This window comes from Gobio gobio, assembly GCF_949357685.1.
Source record: "Gobio gobio genome assembly, chromosome: 2".
Classification (NCBI taxonomy): domain Eukaryota; kingdom Metazoa; phylum Chordata; class Actinopteri; order Cypriniformes; family Gobionidae; genus Gobio; species Gobio gobio.
Window position 1 is genome coordinate 54,378,274 of NC_137098.1, and position 19,645 is coordinate 54,397,918.

The 19,645-nt window shown below is 34.0% G+C and overlaps 1 protein-coding gene across 1 annotated transcript in view; it reads right to left on the reverse strand.

The window, feature by feature from the left end:
* Positions 1-19,645, reverse strand: part of lrrk1 (leucine-rich repeat kinase 1) — a 90,938-nt gene that overhangs the window by 52,658 nt on the left and 18,635 nt on the right. The window contains exons 3-14 of the mRNA XM_079810454.1: positions 18,899-19,065; positions 12,246-12,417; positions 11,871-12,050; positions 10,898-11,046; positions 9,888-10,114; positions 8,348-8,475; positions 7,489-7,652; positions 5,224-5,361; positions 3,495-3,607; positions 2,977-3,047; positions 1,737-1,866; positions 307-419 (exon numbers count right to left, since the gene is read on the reverse strand). Coding sequence (XP_079666580.1) covers positions 307-419; positions 1,737-1,866; positions 2,977-3,047; positions 3,495-3,607; positions 5,224-5,361; positions 7,489-7,652; positions 8,348-8,475; positions 9,888-10,114; positions 10,898-11,046; positions 11,871-12,050; positions 12,246-12,417; positions 18,899-19,065 — 1,752 coding nt within the window. The remainder of the gene's footprint in view (positions 1-306; positions 420-1,736; positions 1,867-2,976; positions 3,048-3,494; positions 3,608-5,223; positions 5,362-7,488; positions 7,653-8,347; positions 8,476-9,887; positions 10,115-10,897; positions 11,047-11,870; positions 12,051-12,245; positions 12,418-18,898; positions 19,066-19,645) is intronic.

The window sequence follows — 19,645 nt, forward strand, 5'->3', positions numbered from 1 at the left end:
AGAGCATCTCTGAAATACCAAGGCTTTTAGGCTTAACATCTTTTTAATACTTTTAATTTAGTTAATAATAACCCCGCTTAGCAGTTGTGTAAAGTCCTGCTATTCAATAAAAAGGTGCATTTGCTGAACCACCTTAAAAAGTTTTTTTATACTGATCTGACCTCAAGAAGCAACATTTATAATATTGATGTGATTTTATTTCTGAATACTGCTACACGTGTTACTAAAATGATCATTTCAACAAGCTTCCCATTAAAATAGATACGAGCTGTACTTGCAAGACTTGAAAAGTTGCAAGTGTCATACCATCTTTCCTGACGTCTGCAGGGATGTTGGTGATGTTCAAGTCTTCGATGTCCAGCTGCCAGAGGTTGGAAAGCTGCCCGAGCTCAATAGGAAGTTCCTGGATACCTGGATTACTACAGAGACAGGAAGGATTAAAATCAAGCTATGGAAGTCTAAACAAAACATCATTACATCCTGTGAATTTCTATCATTACATCCTGTGAATTTCTAAAGCAGGAAGGAGAGAGGAATACGTCTTTTTGGTACTGCACATTAGTTTGACTTGCAACACTTGACTTTCACCCACACTGTGAAAACCCTGAATCTCCAGTCACCAACTGTGTTTCTTGGGCTCCATTCCAAAAACTAGTAAGATTCTTTGCTTTATAGCTGAAGTGACTGATTTGTAAGACTCTGCACAGATAGCAATAGCAACTGATTTCAGCAGTTTGGCAATAACATGTCGCTAAGATTACGCCACAATGCCCTTATAAACAAAACGCAGAAATAATAGGTAAAAAAAAGTTTATTTTTTCTTAAGTTTCTTAAATTAAATGATTTTATTTTGAATGCTTTATATTATATTAATTATTTCTATCTGACATTTTACTGAGCTTGTCACAATGCATTCTGGGATTGTCTTTTATAAATTACATTATAAATTATAAATTAATAAATGAACATGAAAATATTTATTTGAGACGAGATTGTGAGAAGACTGCTAAACACTGTTATTTTAGTATTATTTATATAGGCAAGGCAAGGCAATTTTATTTATATAGCACATCTCATACACAAAAATAATTAAAATGTTCATAGGAAATGAAAAAGGAAGCGGAAGAAAATGGGCAGTCAGGTTCGCAATTTTACTACTTACTTGTTATCCGCCAGAGCGGGTCTAAACAGATCTTTTTCGTGCTGGAGGGAAATTTAGGTAGATTTTGCCAATTTTTATTAATTGTCAAATGTAAATATTCCCATCAACACTTTGTTGTCCGTCAAAGCGGATCTTCCTTGCGCCGGAGGGATTACTAGTTAAAAATATTTATCAGGTAACTTTTTAACAGTACCCTTGCAGGTTACTATTGTAGTATTTATTAATATTTTGAATTAGATTTATTTTATTTAGTTTTTAGTTTAAGTTTTAGTAATTTTTAATGTGCTTTTGTCATTTGTATTATAATTTTATTTCAGTTTTAGACATTTTAATACTTTGTTACATTTTTTCATCTAATATTTATATTTTATTTTAGCTTATTCAATTTTTAGAACACCACTGGTTGGCACAATGGTCGATAATTCAGTTTAGCACCGTTATGGAATAATATTTTGACCCCTGAATGCTGAGATTGACCAATCACAATAGTATTCAGTGAGTCGTGTAATAAAGTGGAAGAAATGAAGATCTACACTACTGCACATACATTTCCCATGATTTTCCTGTGACTCACTTGGAAAGATAGAGTTCCGAGAGGTTCTTGAGGGCACATACTGACGGCGGCACACACTCCAGCTGGTTGTCATTCAGGAAAAGAACTTCCAGAGAATCCCGCAAGATCACAGGAAACTGAATGGGACATGCTGCCAAAAAAGAGAGCCACAGAAGATGAGCACTTTCCCGAAACCACATAATGCATAATGTAGAATTAAAATCCCTGGAGACAAATGGCTGATCACTGATGCCTGCGGTAGTAACTCTAAAGCTAATATCTAATATTACTGACTAATAGGTCTGGGCGGTAAGACTGGTATGTAGGCCTACCATGAGACGGTAGAAACTTGTCCATATTCGCACAACCATTAGGACTGCTTTGCATTATTTTCTCGCAAAAATACAAAATATCTTTTGGTTTGCATTACCAACAAAAAAGGATAAAATAATGAAATGAGATGAAGTAGCTTTCATTTAACTGAATGCATTATCATTAATACAGACATGATTAGACATAGCACCCGATTACATATACACACACTACTGTTCTCTATGCTCACCAAGGTTGCATTTATTGAATCAAAAATACATTAAAAACAGTAATATTGTGAAATATTATTACAATTTCAAATAACTGTTCTCAACATGATCCTTCAGAAATCATTCTAATATGCTGATTTGCTGCATTCTGATTATTATAATTGTGGAAAACAGTTGTGCTGCTTAATATGTCTGTGGAACCGGTTATACATGTTTTTTTAGGTTTTGATGAATAGAAAGTAAAAAAAAAAACAGCATTTATTTTAAATAGAAAAATAGAAAATTATAAATATGTTTTCCTTCATTTTTGATCAATTTAACCCACCCTTTCTTTAAAAAAAAAGGTTAAAATGGTATTGTAAGCAACTATATTGTGATATAAGATTTTATAAAGAATGTATAAGATTTTGGTCATACCGCCCACCCTTATAATGAATTTAAAATATCCAGCTTCCAACTTTTGATAGAAAAAATTATTTTGGATCAAATTGAAAGGGTTTTATTTTAGATTCTGATGCCATTACTAAAACAATCCACACACTTGTCACAGTCTCAACAAAACATTATTACCATGGTGATATTACTCTAGTTCTACTGCCAGGGCAGTTTCTCTGTGGTAAGTTTGGTAAACTCCCTTCAGGGCTGGTAATGCCATAATTACAGAGGTGAAACTGTAACATGCCATGGCAACGCAACCACAGTGTTTGAATGTACTGTACCTGGCTCTGGGTCCCGTCTGTGCCACGTAGTGAAGAAGGCCAGTTTCCTGGTTTTGGTCGGTTCTCCCGTCCTAAAATAATATTCAGAGCGCACTCGATTTCAGATATTCACAATACTTCATTCAAATGTCTATATGCAACCACAATGACTGTGAAGATGTATTAGTGATCTAGAAGGGCTAGAAGAGCATTTTGTTCTAGAAAATTATAAGGCTAAATTATAAGGCAGCATCACATATATCCTTTGTAAAGAATGCAATCCCATAATGCATAATGAGCACGAAAGAACATTAATTATTAATATAACTTATTCAATAAAGAACAGGTATAGCAACCCTATTTTACCTATATGTTACCTATTTTTATTATTTTACAGTTTCACAGCCGTAGCATTTTCCAAAACAGGTTATCATAGAGAGCATAATGTGCCTAAGGATGCAGCCCATGTAGGCTCACTAGGTTTTGGAGCCTTTCTGTGTGTGTATATACATATATGTGTGTGCGTGAATTTGACCTACTTCCCCAGTTGGTTTCTGGACAGGTCTAGTGTTCGGAGACAAGAGCATTTCCATTTGTTGGGAGTGGGCAGAGTGGAGATTTGGTTCCCACACAACTTCAGAGAGACAATGGCCTAAAACACACACAGTGATCTTTGTGACGCACACACATGGAAGTATAAACATGATGCATCATCGCTGGCCTGGTACTTTAGTGATAATGTAATTTTGCAAGTGTGGGCTTATTAGAAAAATTATAATAATAATTAAATAAATAAAAAAGAACAAAATAAAATAAGAATAAGAAAATAGAAAATAAAGAAATACTACAACATTATAAAATAATTAATAATTAAATAATACTAAAATAAAAAACAAACCAATAAATAAATGAAAAATAAAGAAAATGTAGAAAATAAAAACATCAACGAAATAATAAAATAATAGAAATAAAAATTAAATAAAAACACAATCAAGACAACATCAAAATAAGAATAAAATAAAATGAAATGAAATACAACAAAATAATAATAAAACTAAATAAGATTAAAATAAATTAAAAACTAACTAAATAAAGTCAAATAAAAATCTAATAAAAAATAATTAAATCATAAAATAAAAAATAAACAAAATATATAAAATAAAAAAAGGAAAATATGAATGGTGCTGTCCAAAGCAAAGCTTGCCACCACGATGCTAGAGGGTTGTGTGAGGTTGCCAAAGCATTGCTATGAAGTTGCTAGGGCATTCTGGGTGGTCTGTGGTCCAAGTCAAAAGAGCCCACACTCAAGTCTCTATGCAAGTCTAATTTTTTTTGCCCATTTTTTATCCATCAAGAGAAAAGAGTAACAGCACACCTCCTCAAGCTGAGCAATAATAAAAGTGAAGTTCTCCTTGTCCTAGACATGTTATATGTATCGCAACACAGTTTTTGTTTAAGTGTGATATCCTCCTAATACATTGTCAGTTTTGACTTGTACTTCCCTGTGATATCATCGTCTTGGCTCCGAGACTGCATAAATATCTGGTTTTTAAAAGAGCAGAGATTTTAAAGTCAAACTGTTGGAGCATTAAATTGAATTTTAAATCAAGACACTCCTGTTCCCTTTTTCCTTATATTTTTTCTTAAGCTCTCTAGTTCACAATCTCTATTTCTTGCTCTGTCATTGGCTTTGTGTTGACATCTTGCCAGTTAGCTTGTGAAACTGACTGTGAAGTTAATGAAAACTCAACAACTATAAAATCCCCATCTGAGCTGTTCTGCCATATGTTTGTAAACACTTCATGACACACTTGGTGTCTTTCAAGCTTACTAGTGTGAAAAAACTGTTATTATTATCCCTGCGCCTTTCAACTGATTCACTGGTATCTATCACCATGAAGGAGATACAGAAGGAAAACCCACAATCATTCAGATGTGCTACAAATTACCTTTACTGTGAGAACAGCGCCACCATGAGGTAGAAATAAGACAAAAGAAACTAGTAGACTGGGTGCTGTATAAAAAACAACAACTTAGTCTTATTACAGTAATCAAATTAGTTAAAACAATAGAGATTAAGATCACTGCGAACAATGGGCATTAAGAAAAATCTGAAAATGAATGGTTAAAAATGTTCTTTAGTCAAAATATTTATCATTAAATTTTTTGTGATTTTACTGTGGACATATTTTTGTTATATTCACCCTAGCATGGTGGCCTGGTTCACAGTAATTGAGTTGTAACCATGCCGCTGGGATTGCTCCTTACCTCCAGCTCAAAAATGTAAGAGGGCAGCTCCTTCAGGATGTTCTCAGAGATGTCCACCTCCCTCAGATGAGTCTTCCAGAAGATGGAGATGGTGTCAGGAAGAACCTCGATCTGGTTGTTTGAAGCTTTGCAAATTTTCTGTGGGGTAAAATTATGATTTTGATCCTGATTATGATCATATTCTTACATAATTTACCATGGTATTTATAGGAGTACTAAATATCTAAATAATAGGGGTGTAACGATTAATCTACTACATCGATGTATCGATTTATTTTCCTATGATCTAACTACATCGATCTGTGCTCGGCAAGATGGCCTTCCGGACGACATATATCGATCTAACATCGTTTTAAAAGGTAATCAATCGATTGTATCGATCATGGGAAATAACGCATTGGATTTAAGCACGTCAGACTTTATATGGATATTTTTTCTTAGCACTTTTAATGATAAAGCCGTTAAACGTTACTCGATTAAGTCTGCCTATCTGTGACATCATCGCAACACACGCACCAGCAGCAGCGCTAACAAAACAAAACATAGCATGGCGGATGACAGAGAAGCCAACGTGCGAGAAATTATCAAGCCACCAGGAGAAAGAGCTAAGTTAGTAACGTTTTACCTGTACTTTCAACCCTTGCTAAATGTTACCTGTGAATTCCTGACACCAGTGTGCCTGCAGAGCGAGTTTTTGTACTGCTGGCGACATAGTGAACGCACAGAGAAGTGTTCTGCGGTCAGATCATGGTGATATTTTTGAAAAAGAAATCTGTAGAGTCATTGAAGAGATTAATATTGTATTTGTATTATTTTAATGTTGTAAAACAACAGCAAAATAGCAGGTAAACCTACTATTAATTAAACCTGAAGAGTAGTTAGTTGCACTTTATTTTTTATACTAATATTGTAATATTTTTATGTTGGAAAACAAAAGCAGAAGTAGCGGGTTAACCTACTGTTGAAATGTTGGTTGCACTTACTGTGCTTTTATTGAAAATGTATTGAAAATTGAAAATGAGAGCAGAAAAGGTTAACTTCCTTTTAATTCAACCTAAACTGTTGGTTGCACTTTATTCAAATAAAATTTGAATGCATTTGCCATTAATTGTTGTTTACTTGTTTGTTTATATCCATAATTAATTGATACCTGATTCCCTTACAAGAAACAACAGGAATCTAGGAAACTTCACCTGCATTGAGCAGTCTCCAGATATTTATTTCAGTCACACAATTTTTGGCTAAATAGTTACTGAATCGATTTCAAGTCACTGAATCGTTTCGGATCGTATCGTTCTAAATGAACCAATATCGTCCTTGAATCGTATCGACAACCTCAAATCGTGATACGAATCGAATCGTTGTTAAAACTAATCGTTACACCCCTACTAAATAACTATAACTATGGCATTCATTTAACCCAAAATGCAACATTGTAACATTCATGCAATAAAGAGTTTTCTGTGATTGTAACTGTTAATTACTGCAAGTTAATTATAAAACTATAATGCCCCTTTTCCATTCCATATTTATTATTTTATTTGCAATATTTTGGTCCTCGAAAAAAAAAAAAAAAAAAAAAAAAAAAAAAAAAACAACAACAATAAATGACACAAAAACAATTATGACCCTGAACCACAAAACCAGTCATAAGCCACACGGATATATTTCTGGCAATAGCCAACAATACATTGTATAGAACTCAATTATAGATTTTTTTTTAATGCCAAAAATCATTAGGATATTAAGTAAAGATCATGTTCCATGAAGATATTTTGTAAATTTCCTAACATAAATTTATAAAAAATTTATTAGCAGTAGTAATATGCATCGCAAAGGACTTCATTTGGACAACTTTAAAAGGTGATTTTCTCAATATTTAGATTTTTTTCCACCCTCAGATTCCAGATTTTCAAATAGTTGTATCTCTGCCAAATATTGTCCTATCCTAACAAACCATACAATGGAAAGCTTATTTATTCAGGAAAATTTCTAAAATGTACCCTTATGACTGGTTTTGTGGTCCAGGGTCAAAAATAAATAAATCAACACAATTATTTAAAAATAAAATATGGAACAAAACAAAAACAATAAAATAAAATAAAATAAGAAAAATAATTCAAATAAAAATAAATAAAACCACAAAATGATCAAATAAAAAAATAATTAAAAAATGTGTTGCTAAAATTTTTGATTCTCAAGCCATGCAGACTGCACTAAACGTGTGTGATCAAATGAAAGATTGTGTTTGCAGCGGTGACACACCAGAGGACAGGCCCATGGATCCGGGAAGCTGGTGAGTTTATTTCTGCTGACATTGAGACAGCTGAGGGCCTTCAGACAATGCAGTATGGAGGAGGGAAGATCCGTCAGGCTGTTATCAGACAAATCCAGCTCCTTCAGCTTACGCAGGCCGATCCAGTTTGTGCCTGCAGCAGAAAAACAGCTGTTAGTGCTGTCATACTAATACAGATCTGTGATGATAACCACTTTAAAACCATGTAACGCTAAACAACCATTCAAAGTAATTTTTATACTTGCTGTATATCATGTATTCAATACATTAATTAAATTATATAACTTTATTTATTTATTTATAACTTTAAGTTCATAATATAACTTTTTTTAAATAAAATGTAATTATGTATGTATTCATAAAAAATAAAAAGTATTTTATATATATATATATATATATATATATATATATATATATATATATATATATATATATATATATATATATATATATATATATATATATATATATATATATATATATATATAATTAAATTTATTAAAAACTAATAAACAACTCATTTGTGCACACATTTAGATACATATATTAGACATAAATTAAAAAAGCAGCATGCATAATAAAGAAATGTAGAAAATAGATAAAAGAAAACAAATAAAAGCAAAAATGCATATAGTTCGTCCAATGTAATTGTTATGTCCATGTCTAATAAATAAAGAAAAAAGAAAAAAAATTAATAAATCAAACTGCTGAAACTGCTGTGGATGAGAGATAGATAAATAGAGTGTGCGACTGAGTAGTTGATGCTAACCTAAAGAACATGTTGTCAATACAGCTTATGCAAAGATCTGATAGGGAGTGTGTTTGTACCGTTAGGGATGTTAAAGAGGCTGGTGAGTTTGTTCTTGGCTGCAGAAATCAATTGCAACTGGCAGAGGTGAAGCAGACCAACAGGGAGACACTCCAACTCATTCTCACAGAAATTCACACAAGATAATCTACAGAAAACACAGGCAAAAGAGGAGTTATTAGTGAGAGAGCAAGACGATGACACTGTTCACCATCGGTAATGGCCCTGACATTTTTCACATTTCCTGTGCTGAATTTGGGGCAAAACATTTGGATTTAACATGATAAAATAGACCCGCTGAATACATTCACGTCAACTGAAGAAATGTTTTGTGGTCCCACTCTAGCACCAGCTTCTCCAGCAGAGCTTTCCCTATCCAATCTTTTTCCCCCCTCGTTTCAATAAATATCTGCGTACACACTAGAGCACTGAAACCGACTCAAAACGATGTAGTATACATGCCAGACCAGTATGTGGCGCTATAATTCTGCTACATAAATACACTAATAACGGAGAAGAAGAGTTGTGGCTAGAAGGAGTACAGTAATGGTAGGAAGTGAGACAAAATCTCACAATAAAATAACAAATAAATTTGCTACTTACCAGATGTGTTTTATTAACGCATACACCTACCCCAACCCAAAACCTACCTTTACAATAATGCAAATACAGTAATTAAATAACGCAATATTGATGTGCGCATGCCCAGTGCCCGTAGTTGTTTCCCTTCTAGTCTTTCCTGTGCGGGACGTGGTGTGATGACATCAACATTTCACAAAATATACGGATTGGCTGTACACACGAAAACGCAAGGGTGTCGTTTTCAGATTTATCCACTCTGGGACCCGGTTTCATGCTCCCAAAACACCGGATCCGTGTGGACGAAACTCTGATACGGTACAACATTTTTACGTATACAGCTAAACGCGTCTCCGTGTGGACGGGGCCTAATTTTGGTCCCAAATTTATCATCAATTTTACTGGAAGTCCACTGTATGAAGAATTTTTGGGTATAATAATGTCACAGTTTACTTTATTTTGTGATCCTCATTTACTTAAATGAATTAGTGTCCGGCAGCCACTATTAAAAAAAATTATCTGGTGTCTGAATAATTTTTGGTTAGACTATAGCCTATAAATATATATATATATATATACAAAATAATAAAAATGGCAAAAACACATATCAAAATCATTAAAACCCAAAAAATAAAATCTGAAAACTGAAGAAATAAAAATAAAAGCCAAATCAAAACATTACAAATATTATATAAATAATACTAAAACAACACTAATATGAACTTTTAGGAGAAACATCTGAGAATGATACTTAATAGGATGTGATGAATTTCGACAACTTTTCCAAATTTATGATTACAAGATAAGTTGTTTTTTTTAGTCGTATTATAAAGAGTGCACTCAGAAAAGTCATATTATCTAGTATATTTCAGGCATGAGGACAACTAAAAACTGACTACAGTGACTTGTCCAGATCTAAAATGTGTTGATATTCCTGGATTCTCAGTGCGATTTTGAAAGATGTGTGGAAGCCTTACGGACCTGCTGCAGATGATCTCCTGTGATGACGGTGGGGTGGGAAGCTCTCTGAGCTGATTGTGGGAGAGATTGAGCGAGCGCAGGTGTATCAGACCCCAGGGCACCACAGACGGCAGCGAGCACAGACAGTTATGAGACAGATCCAGAACTGTGATTCGAGACGATACGTCCATGAACCAGTCCAGATCCAACCAGGGTAGCTTCAGTCCTGTCCAATCAACATGCACAGCCTGTGGATGAGGAAAGTGAAACTTTGTGGGATTTTCCTGAAACTGAGTTAAAGAAGTGATGATTAAAGAATCCTTGTGAAAGTACTAAGAGTATTAGTAGAGAGTCTACTTAATATCTACTAGCAGTTTTTGATGCTCCCGGAGTAAGTTGACATTAGTTGCAAATTAATAAGAGTAAGTTGGAAAATGGATGGAAAATTCAGAAACATATTTTAGTACCTAAAAATAATTTTTATTTATTTTTTATTATATAAAAGTTCAAACGTTTGCTCATGAATATTAAATTTAGCCAACAAAATAAAGCAGTTAATACAACACAAGAATAAAAAAAGATCAAATTAACAAATGTGAATAATATAATTCTAATGCTAAAAATATTTGTAAATATGAAACGGCCAAACACTATTTAATTCCATAAGTAGGAACTTTCTAGGAGAATGTGAAGTGTCCAGCGGCTAGACTTTGTGTATAAGCTTGAATTAATTGAGAATCTAGTTTCATTTATTTCGTTCAGTTTTAAAAATCAATTATTTACACCACAGGAACCGCAAACCAGCTCCTAAAATATATACATTTCTCCATATTAAAATGTTGGTTGTTATTTTGGTAGCGTTTATGCACAGGCATCAAGTCTCGTCCTGTGTGTATGCGCAAAAAGGAATATATTTATAAAGAGGAACTAGTACTGAGTGTAAAACTTCTGTAAAATTAAACTGCAGCATTGTTCACGAGTCCAGCGTTGAACTTAAAATAATTCAGGCCAAGAGTGTGAATCAGTCTCACCTGCAGCGGTCTCCCATCCGCAAGTGCGTCTTTGTCCTGCAGGAGGCGCTGTCTGAGCAGCTGCCTGCTGAAGTCTGCATGATCCATCAGGGTGTACGAGGAGAAACCGGCTCCATTCGCTAGCAGAAAACATGCAATCTCCTTATTTCCTGAGTGGAGAAAACAAACTTCAGTTAGACCAGGAAGAACTTTTGCTTCATTTCTCCACACCTCTGTGCTGAAAGAGGAAGTGTGTGTGCAGCGGAGGAAGTGCATATGCGTGTGTGCTGGATCAAAGCGGGAAACCTGAACACTCTGTCAAATTCCCCTGCTTTCTCAGTGTGCAGTTCATGATGATAAAGTATAATTAGATTAGAGAGATAGATAGAGAGAGAGAGATAGAGAGATAGAAAAAAAACCTGTAAATAAAGGCTGTAAATCAATGGAATTTTCTTCTGTTGAAGCTGTCAGCCTGCATAATTTCAACTTATTTTTTAAAAAATTGTGTTTAACAGTGGAGTTCGCAGTGAAAAACAACAAGAAAATTCCACCAGAGAGTTGCCACAAAAAAAATGCACTAAAAGAGCTCTTTAGCTCTGCCCACTCCCAAGATGCACTTAAATATTTGTATATATGTGCGTATTTTGCAATACACGTAAAATATAGTTTTTATATACTATATTTAATCAACAATTTTGAGTAAATTAGTAGTTTTATATATATCGCTATAATTTTTTATTTGATTATGTTGCTTGCAATGCTTCATGGGATTGTAGTTCTTTCCTTCACTAAATCTTGTACCTTTGTTCAATATTTTTTTTTGCTTCAAATCAAAGTTTGTAATGTTATAATTCACCTCGTAGCTGGTTGGCTTGGTTCATGGCTTATAGCGCTATAACAACGTTCCGGAACTAGTGCAGCTGAAAAAGTGGGCAGGCACTGTTGCACTAATAATGTGAAGTATACGATGAGCAAAAGCCTACAGTTACAGTACCTGCCTGCGCAGCGGCATACAGGGGCAAACCGGTGATGATGGCAAACTCCCCTGAATTAACTGCGCAGTCCTCGGCATCTGCATTGTATGTATAAACCAGCAGCTTCACCACCTCTGCATGACCCTGCTGGCACGCCGTAGCCAACATCCAGTTCAGTAGATCTTTACGGACACACGGACCTAAAGAAAAAAAAAGTTAATAGATTTGGATATACGAAATACAAAGAAAATGACCAAATAATTAGCTTTTTTTGACATTTGCAAAAAATCTTTTATAATAAATACTCCAATATTCCATAAAAAATAAGCATTGACAAATTCATGACATTTGATTTCATGCTGATTTTAAAGAAGTTGATTTTGGTTTCTGCTCACGTGGAATGGAGTCCAGCAGCTCTCGGACCAACACCTGATGTCCGTGATGTGCCGCTAAGATGGCAGGGTTTACTTCGCTGGGCTCCTGTGGAACCACAACCCGTGCGTCCTGCAGCAAAAACCGAACAGCGTCCACATCCCCGTTCTGAGCCGCCAAACACAGTAGCTCCAACTACACACACACAAAAACAATACAATTCAGTTAAATGTTTAAAAACAGACATTTCACAAATACTTCAGCATCTGTAACAGTTTTTTCCTTAAATATTAACCAATATTATACATTTAGCTCCAAGTCTCTTCTTTTTAAAACATACCACAATTGTGGTACACAACTGTACTCCAAAAGGGTTTAGAAAAGATGACCATTTGGGTTTATTCCATTTTTCAGGTATGACATTGTCATGATTTTGGCTCAAAAAGCATATTATCAATTCATTCTTAACCAAAGCGGATTAGTAAATATCTGACATGACAGTCCACTTTTTTTTATACCTGACAGTACAAAGAAAAAATTCTGCATGCTTTTTTTGTCCCAGTACTGAAAAAAAATCATATCATTCTAATATGCTGACTTGCTGCTAAAGAAACATTTCTAATTATTATCAATCTTGAAAACAGTTGTGCTGCTTCATATTTTTGTGGAAACAGTGATACGTTTTTTCCAGGATTCTTAGATGAACAAAATGTTCAAAAGAACAGCATTTATTTGAAAGAGAAATATTTTGTTGTAACATTATAAATGTTTTTACAGTCACTTTTGATCAACTTGCTTTATTCATTTAATTCACACCCCAACCTTTGGAAAGGTACAATAGCGTGTTTAACTAAAAATAAAATTACAGGCAAACTGTGGTGTAACTGTTCGAGCATATTTGAATAATATTTTAGATTTGTTTAACTGCTACATAAATGTAATAATTAATATTGTTGAATGTTGCGTTTAAAATACGATGGTCAGAGAATGGAATACTAACATGATTCATTCGTCACACTGGAGTGGAAAATCAAGGAGAGCAGAGCACACTGAACTATGGGATAGTTTTCAAGCCCTGGATGCATATTTTGACAAATGTAGTGGATTAGTAAGAGTAGTACGCTAGTATGCCATTCCAAACATAGTCTTTCACTTACAAAATGTGATTTAATTCGAAATTAAACAGCTATTGCAAAAGTCACATTAGCTTAAATGCTAGTATACACTTCAATATTCTGTTACTGGCTCACTGTGGCCTACAGACAAACTCATCCCTTTTACCCCACTGATCTCTGTCTCTCTGAATGAGGGGTTACAAGTAAGTACAATACAATTTCTACTACCATTTTTTCCGTATTCAAATAGTATGCTGAATATATTCCCAGAAGATGCAGTACCGAACAGCACAAACCCAAGCAGAAGACTATATATTCGACAATGCAATGCACTCAACTTCAAGTCAGTTATTTATATAGTTATTTATGCAATGTACACCGTTTCAAAACAGCTTTACAGACCGATATTGTACAGATAATTTCTGAAATTCCATTGAGCAGCTAAATAAAAATATGCAAAAAATATAATAAAAAAATTAAAATAAATAAATCTTAAACTTCCATTCTCTGCATGACGAATTAATTACAAGATACATTATTTTTAATATCTTTTATTAAGTAATTTGATGAACTTAGTTTAAAAAGTTAACACAAAATTGGAATAAAAATGCACAAAAAAAAAAATTGGCCCCACTTTATATTAGGTGGCCTTAAGTACTATGTACTTGCATCAAAAAATAAGTACAATGTACTTACTGTGTTCAAATTGTATTGCAAAACACCTTTGCTGATATTGAGGTGGGATATGGGTATAGAGTTAGGGACAGGTGTGGTGGTATGGGTAAGTTTAAGGGTAGGGTTAGGTGTAAGGGAAGTGTCAACTGTGTAATTACAAATGTAACTACAGAAATTAATTACAGACGTAATTACATGCAGGTAATTTTTAAAATGTAAGTACTATGTAAAAACATGTATGTACACAATAAGTGCATTGTATCAAATGATTAATTAAAATGTTAGTACGTAGTAGTTAAGGCCACCTAGTATAAAGTGGGTCCCATTTTTTTTTTGCATTTTTACTCCATTTTTGTGTAAAACTTTCTAAGTTGCTTTAGTGTCTGCTAAATGAATAAATGTAAAAGGTAAATAACTAAATGTAAAGGTAAAAAAACACTTTTATGTCACTTGTTGAATTACCGGTAAACAACCAAGGCAATGAAATCATATGATAATGTTTAAAATACTATTTTTTTAAAACAGTATGTAATGTACACTAAACATACGGAGCATGTTCTGAGGGTAGACCATGTGTTTTACGGTAACACAGAGAAATATTGAAATACATTATACGCACGTTTCTCATCTCCGAGACCATTGCGCTCAATAACAAACCGATTCCGTGATTGAACAGGACTAATGTGATGGACATGGAGGCAGAAGCAGAGGATCAGATGTGTGTTTGTTAACTGATGGCTGGTTAGGAGCCATTACAGTCACATCATCAATCACTCGTGACCTCATTAGAGACCTGTAACAGCATTTACAGACGAGCATCACTGCGCAATAACTGACCACATGCTGTAATGTCATCTGTAATCACCTTACTGTGAACAAAGCCTTTTAAGAAACAAACACACCGTATAATTATTGTTTTCTGCTTCTCTTGTTTAAATCACAGACTATAACCATAAATGAAATCTAGCTGATTTTTTTATTTTATTTAAAAAAAGTATCATAAAATACATTACCATTGTTTTGTGGTGTGTATTTTGATCTTAACACCTTCAACCTGTCTGGCCTAAAGTAGAAGCATTTTAAAATACTTGACTTCTCTGTTGTATGTTCTTGCTTAAAGTCCTAAAACACTCGGTTGGCAGTTTTTTTGTAATCAATTCATTAACCACTTTAATTGGTTACTTTTCTTATAATAAACAAAAATGTAAAGGAAAATAAAACTAAACTAAAGTATATAATACAATAATCATGCTTTCAAACAAAGGTGTAGTCAGCTCTGGGCTTCTAGGCGTTGGGGTACTGATGTATCAGAATCCTAAGGGTCAATCAAGTCATCAGTCTTTTATACTCCTGTTATTTACCAAAGACATTAGTTCACCTTTCTTGATTGACACATGTAACTTTCCTAAGAGCCGAGATCCTTCTCAAGGCCTCACAGGAGCAAGCTGTACGCCTTCAAGTCCTTGAAAACCAGTAAACCCAACCAAGATGGCTGATGTCCTTTAAAGGTTCTAGGAGTAGAACCACGGTTCTTTGTGTCCATGACACACACACATAAACACACACACTTCTGTGTATTGGCAGAGACACATATTTGACACGTATACATAATTAACAATTACTGTACATCTCTTACCGGACAGTAAAGCATTTCTTAGAAATAATCAAAAATAAATAATACTCTAAGAAATGCATTATATTCAACATATTGGCAAAATGTGTAGCAAAAAGGCATCTAAAATAAACGACAAACAATATTTCCTTGATATTAAACACAATTCAAAAGAGTTTTTTAAAATGTTTTTTACAGAAGTCTCTTATGCTCACGCACACTGCATTTATTTAATTAAAATACAGTAGAAACGAGAGTATTTACACTGGAAGCGTTTGTACAGCGTCACAGCAGCGACTCCAAAGCTTCATACAAATTAGAATTTCTTTAGAAAAACAAACCTGTTTTTAGAAGTTGGGGATTTATAAACTTGATAGTCTTGAAAGTTTGTTAACATGGGGTGTGTACAACATTTGCATATAAATGGTAAACAACAAAGAAAACAGCACCGATCAAACTAAATTTTTTTAAAACTAAAATAAAGTTATTATATGATATTTTTTGTCTGTTTACTTTAGTTTTTTTTATAATACACCATACTTTCACCCAAACTGAATAATTAAAAGCAAGTTGAAATGGTTACATATTCTATAAATATTTTTGATTATTCATTTACTTTTCTGACATACTCAGTTCTTGTTAAAACACACTAGACATTTTAAGCACTTTTTGTGTGAAATCGTATTTATTTTGTCCATCAAAAGTGTGCTTTCCGATTTGCTGCTCAAGAAACATTTCTTACTATCAGTGTTGGAAACAGTTGTGCTGCTTAACATTTTTGTGGAAATCGCGATACAATTGCCCAGGATTCTTAAATGAATGGAAAGAATTTATTTGAAATATAAATCATTTGTAACATTATAAAAGTTTCTACTGTCACCTTTGATCAATTCAGTGCATCCTTGATAAATAAAAGTATATATATATATATATATATATATATATATATATATATTAAAAAAAAATCTTACTGACTTTAGAAAACCATGGACTTATGACCATTTTAGTTTCATGGTAAAGTATAGGAATAGGGTGAATTTAGATAAATTAGATTACTTTCAACATTGAGATGAAACCTGCAAATGCGTTCCAATTGATTGCTAAGAAGGTGGTTGTTCAGGTATTCTCAATGATTGCTAGGCAACGGCAAACCATAAACAAATTACAAAAATATCACATGAATTTGTTTTGTCAAACTAACATAATGGCTGTGTTTGAAATAGCATACTCTGAACTCACACCATTATTTGAGCCAGTAGGTAAATTTGATACGCGTTTAAACAAACGTATCATTGTCAGTATTTACATATTTAAGGGAAATCAACATGCAAAATATTTACTTGCAGTTATTTCTGTATATTAAACTATGATAGGAGGAAGTATCATAAAAGGTACACTTCACCTGTACTTCTAATGCATGCCTTGTCAAAATCCAAATGACGAGGTTTTTTGCTGGTTTTCAAAACACCATTTTAGTTTCATTGTTACGGCCAAACTGACAACTAGAGCATATTTAAAGGCCAAAATATGTTTTAACATGTTAAAAACACATCAGTATAACATTGGAAATGCACTGTAAACACATGCCATTGTAGTGTTTTGAGTAGGAGGCCTTTGGCATGTCGATATCATATTTCTACTGTTTTGAAAACACATAATTAATGTGTGCAATGCATCCTTCACACATTGAGGTGAAAACGAACAAGCAAGTGTGAAAAAAAGCTGTGATGTTTTATAGTTGTTAATAGGCTCTTTTCTTTTAGTACTGTATTGTGTGTCTATGTAAAAAGTATCAAGGGTTTCACAAGAAGCATGTTTTTGGTGCACACAGATCAGAAAAGCTAACGCAGTCTTATGCTAAACCAAGCTGGATACTGGACTTTTGTTCATATTTAGGTTTATTAATTTGAAAAACACCCTAATCCTCAGTATTAAACTTTTTTAATTTAACTCATCGTGCATCGTTTCTGCCCCAGACTGATACCTCAAATCATACAATTTGCATTTAGCAGATTCTTTTATCCAAAACAAGTTACATTGCATTCAAGTTTTTTTTCAGTTACATTTCCCATTTCCTATCAAACCCATGACCTTAGCATTTCTATATTTACATTAACATTGAACTTTGGCAGATGCTTTTATCAAAAGCATTGCATTAGTAACATTTTTCAGTTCATGCATTCCCTGGGAATCAAACCCTTGATGACTTCTTGCTCTCTACTGTCTGAGCTAAAGGAACTTGTTGAGAAGAATAATATTGCTTTTCTAAGCACTCAGAAATAAGTTCACACTTGTTTACAATAAAGCACCACACTGCCAGCCACCCAAAACAACAGCCTACATCACAGTGGTGATTTTTACGAGCAACCCCAGTTTGCTGCACATAAATGTCCTTGTAATGAGTGAACTGTAAGTTGATTTTACGACAATTTACTAAAAAATAATGTACTTACAATGTGAACCTAAAACGGTCAATTTTGCTAATGGTGAAGCATTTCAATTTAGATCATTTTACATACGCAGCAACTCTGTACATCATATAAATAGCTCTTTTTGAATGGATTTAATTTCAAGTTTAGCTTTAGCATGTTGCTTTTCAGTATTGCATGAATTATAATTTTTGTTTGTTTTCCAGCTTCTTTGGCTATTTTCAAGCAGAAAACCATAATTGAGTTAATAAAAAAAAAGAGTTTTAACTTAAACTAATAAACTTATTGCAATGCTTATTTGTATGTCATAATTGAAACAGGTAAGAAACAAAATTATGCTCTCAAAAAATCATGGCATAGTTTATTGTTAACTATCTGCATCTATTTTATATGATTTTGTGAGCACAAATCTGTTCATTGTGAAATCTATTATATTTATTCAGTTAAAAAGTATGAACATGGTTAAATTATGGCTAGCTGTGGAACAATAATTAGTATGATATATTAAAAAGATGGATTTATTGATAAACATATAAACCTGGTTATTTTGCATTTAAAACACATTCAGTTTATTAGTACTATCACAGAAATCGTACCCGTTTCTTATCGGTTTAATGTATGCATGTCATTAAGTTTATTAGATGGTTTATGTTAAAACGGTGCAATCCAAATACACAAATCTTAAATGTAGCCCTAAATATTTTTTTGAGTGTACCAGCTTCCAAAGCACAACATATGCTGGTCCTTCAGCAGGTTAACTGCACAATGCACCAGCTTCTCTTCAGTGTTTATGTAATTTTTCAGTAAAACGTAATAGCACAAAGTGAGAAAATGATCAAACTCACCCCATCCGGTCCCTCTCCACTGTTATTCTCGCAGGAAAGACGGATTAGCTCGCGTGCCCTCTGGTCCTCGCCATCCGTGTAGGCCTCTTGGATGTTCTTCAGAGTGGGCGACTGACTCAAGGGAGTGCTGCCAACCGCTGACTGCTTGGCTCCCATCTCCGGAACGCCTGCAATTGGGGCATAGCCACCACAAACAAACAATATACTCAGTAAAAGAGAAGGAATCTTAGCGCACGCTCATGCTAAAGCAAAGATGACGCGATGGGAAATGAGCCCCAGATACAGGAGGAGAGGGAGCAGCCGGGAATCAGGTCAGCCTCATAAAGAATTCACATGCCTTTCCCCCCCGGACTGCTGAGGGTGTATTTGCGGAGCCATGCTTTTCCTTGTTCACCTTTGATGTAAAGAGCACCTACTCTGGGCAAGAGTGAGATCAGAAAGATAAGGGGCTACTGAATAGATAGTGATGCTCATGAGTACATATGCATATTACATGCATGCATGCAGCAAAATGAACCGCTGCCGATCCAAACATGTCTAATTGCAAACAACAAAAGCGACAATCTGGACACAAAAACGTAAAGGCAAAAAGGCATGTATGTTGGTAGTTTGCATGAACTATTTTTGGGAAGTCAACATGCTCTGTGGTGTGACAAGCTTAACTTTTTAAATGGCATTTTGATCATTCTTTTGTAATTATAATGCATGCAGGTTTGTCACCTTGTATGATTTTACAAGCTAAATTAA